At 34.1% G+C, this 3,426-nt stretch overlaps 1 protein-coding gene across 2 annotated transcripts; it reads left to right on the top strand.

Moving 5' to 3' along the window:
• Window positions 1-255: 255 nt before the first annotated feature.
• Window positions 256-2,548, top strand: LOC101887848 (GILT-like protein 1). Of its 2 annotated transcripts, none has more exons than XM_005184979.4 (3): window positions 256-479; window positions 599-943; window positions 1,778-2,548. In XM_005184979.4, exons 1-3 carry the CDS (start codon window positions 381-383, stop codon window positions 2,030-2,032), a joined length of 699 nt encoding a protein of 232 aa, XP_005185036.1. In that variant the 5' UTR covers window positions 256-380; the 3' UTR covers window positions 2,033-2,548. The 2 variants fall into 2 exon arrangements, with proteins under 2 accessions (XP_005185036.1, XP_011293137.1); XM_011294835.3 differs by having other exon boundaries at window positions 256-536.
• The last annotated feature ends 878 nt before the right edge of the window (window positions 2,549-3,426 follow it).

Genomic DNA, 3,426 nt, shown 5'->3' with positions numbered 1-3,426 from the left:
AAAATCTTTAATACGATAACCGAATTTCGCTTTGTGATATCAAAAAATTGCAAGTAGATTCTTGCAGGTTCCGGAACATCCTTTACGATATCAACGAAAATAATAACAATAATAATAATATAATATAATAATAGTCGATACGTGCAGGTTCTGGAACCATGGTATTCTTCTGCGATGTCTGGAACAGAGCGTCTGATGACTTGAACAATAATCGATTATTCCAGCAGATTAAACGTTTTGTCAAGTATCGGCTTAAGTATCCCTGGTTGTGGTACTAATGAAAAAAAAAACATAAACATGAGCATCCAATTAACTGCAAACCAAAACATTACGACCTAGCTTTCAGTTTTAAAGAGTAATAAAGTAATTAAACACATGAAATGGTTTCACAAACACGAAAGCGTATATTAATATTACTGAGCGTTGTGGTAATACTTTTCCTCCTGGTACGTTATGTTTTCTTCAATGGATCTTTAGAGGCAAGTATTTCTTCTGCACCTCAACTTGTGATACCACAACAACAGCACGAAAGCCACGTAGGTTATTTATGGAAAATACATGCCATTAATCACCTAATTTTGACCATTTTCATCTTTAGGATTCCCAAACATATCGTCGTGCTCCTGGTGCTCCAGTAATAGTAACAGTGTTCTATGAAGCATTGTGTCCAGACAGCAAACATTTTATAACGAAACAATTGATACCGGCCTTTAAAGAAGCGTCCATTTTAATGGATACGCGACTAGTGCCATATGGAAAGGCCTCTACTATGACGAATCCCGATGGCACATTTCGTTTCGACTGTCAACATGGCCAAGTGGAATGTGAGGCAAATACATATCATGCATGTACAATAGAAGCAGTACAGGAACCGCAGGCGCGTCTTGACATGATCGCCTGTATGATTCGAGATAATCGTTTGCCGAAGGATGCGTTGCATAAAGTAGGTCAAACTAATTGTAACATTCCGAGGTTTCTTTTTATATTTTAATTTTTCATTACGGCCTCTTGGTTCCCATAACGCTTCTGTTTAACACCACAGGTAGTTAATATCGTTGGTAAGGCCGGTATGTTAGGCATGTGAATAAAGGTAATCGGCAAAGAATTGCTAGTACATTCAGTGTAATTAGAATAAAGATAGGGTTCCAAACAATGGTATATTTGTGAACGAAAGAGTTACAAAAAGTTCGTCTTGGAGAGGAGAAGCACAGCCACCTTCATATTTAAACAAGTATTTAAAAACCGACGCACTCAAAACGAGGATTTTGGTTTAGAGGCATATAGCGGAGGATATTGCCAACATTTCGTTTGAACACGATGGCGCAACGGGCCACAAAACCCAAACTACAATCGATTATAAAAATTTATTCGGCGGATCTTATTGGACGTGTAGAAGGATATGTGGACGAAGAGCAACTTTGGAAATGAGTAATAATATTTGAGGCAATAATTGAAGTAGAATAAATAAGATATGATTTTTAATGGATATAGATAAAGAATAGAGAAAGCACGAAGAAACTATCGCTTTAGTTTATATTGACACAAAAATAATTTTAAATAGAGATAATTGGAATAAAGGTTCCTAGTATGAGTGAAAGTGGATATAAGCGGCCAGTATTTTGGCGATCACTGGTCTGCCATGTCATACTGTGAGGGCTTACCTATCGAAATGCTCCCGAATAATTAATTAGTCTTACTGCTCGGAAAAGCTTTTTTCCAAACATACAAATTAAGTTAACATTTTAAAACAATAATCGGCATGTCTTTATATTTTCAGTGTGCCAAGCAGCACAACATTGATAATGTTGATCTCATACAAAAGTGTTTTGACAGTTCTCATGGAAGTGAATTGTTAAAACTAAATGGCGACCTAACCCATGCGTTACGGCCTTCAATTACATTTATACCCACCATTACATTGGACGGATATCAGGGAAAGCAAGCTTTAATACTAAAAAATCTTTTGGCGGAAATTTGCAAAATTGCTGGTGACAATGAAAAAGCGGATGAAATATGTGGCCAACATTCGTAAACATACAAAGAACACAACACAAATGTCTTCAGATAACGATATTGCACGATATTTACTATTCCAAATGAAAACAATAGCTGCCTATACATGCAGGCAATCCGGCATTTATTTTATATTGATTTGTTTTTTTAAATCAAGCAACGACGAAGGAATCGCTTTTTCATCCCCTCTCATTCTTTTTAACACCAAAGATGACATATTTTTTAGAACAACTTACTTCTGGTCAAAAAGTGTATAGAAAGCAAAAGCAACAAAAATATAATTATTTCATAAGTCTAAAAATGGTTGACAGTGGTTTCTTTAAAAACTGAAACAAGTAAGGGAAAATTTGTTAATAAAATATTTAAAAAACCCATTAATGCAATTTATTGATATTTCGGAAAAACCCGAACATTTTATTTAAAAATACAAAGTACATAATGAAAACAATAAACATAATGAAACAATTGGTTCAATATTAGATGTTAAATGTTTAAATTAGATGTATTTATTTGCGATTAAAATTATTTGACAAAACCCAACTTCTGTTTTCAATTGGCAATGTACGGGCAGCGATATAAAGTTTAAGAAGCAATATAGGAATATTTAGCGTTACAAAAAATTATTGCATGAAATAAGTTTTAATCGTCTTAAGAACTTTACTTTGGTATAGTTGGTATACGTAAACAAGGTCTTTAGGGTCGGGAAAATTCCGAAAATTACGGATTTACACATTTTGTGTATTTGGACCTTCAAAATCAAAATAAAACTCGTAAGTTCTTGCAGATTTAATTAAGGTTTGCAGATTTGATTTGATTAAAGATTTTATTTTTTTTAGTAACTCAAATGTAAGTGGATTGAAACCAAGAAATCTATAAAGTATATTCTTTTGCGTAAAACTCTAAATCGATTTTGTGATGCCCGTCTGTTTGTGTGTCTGTCTGTAATCACACTGTATTTCGAACGAATTTAGATAGAAGGGTAACATTTGGCATACCTATCGTAGGCGTCCATATAAAGTTACTTTTAAATATTCGGTAGTTTGACAAAGTCACATTGGAAATATTTAAAATTCGACCCTTAGATTTCGCAATGGGTTCTACCTCCTTTGTCAATCAGTTTATTGGCTGTTCTTTTAAATAATATGTAAAGCAAGTTGTATTTAAAAAGGTGTAATTGACAATAATATGGTTTTAAACTTCTTTCGTTTGTGCATAAACCTGTTTTGTGGCGGTAAAAGTTTCTAAATTAATATCGGCCAAAGGCTTTTTGTACGCATTGACGCAGCGAGCCACAACTTAAGGACTTGTTGCCTCATGATACTGCCGTTGTGTTGACTGTAGAGTTTTTTTTTGGCTATAGCCATTTTTATACTCTCCACCATACTATTGAGGGTATATTAATTTTGTCCTTCC

The sequence above is a fragment of the Musca domestica genome, unplaced genomic scaffold (genome assembly GCF_030504385.1).
Source record: "Musca domestica strain aabys unplaced genomic scaffold, Musca_domestica.polishedcontigs.V.1.1 5, whole genome shotgun sequence".
Classification (NCBI taxonomy): Eukaryota; Metazoa; Arthropoda; class Insecta; order Diptera; family Muscidae; genus Musca; species Musca domestica.
The sequence above is the reverse complement of the archived record's forward strand: the minus strand, read 5'-3'. Positions and strand labels throughout refer to the sequence as shown.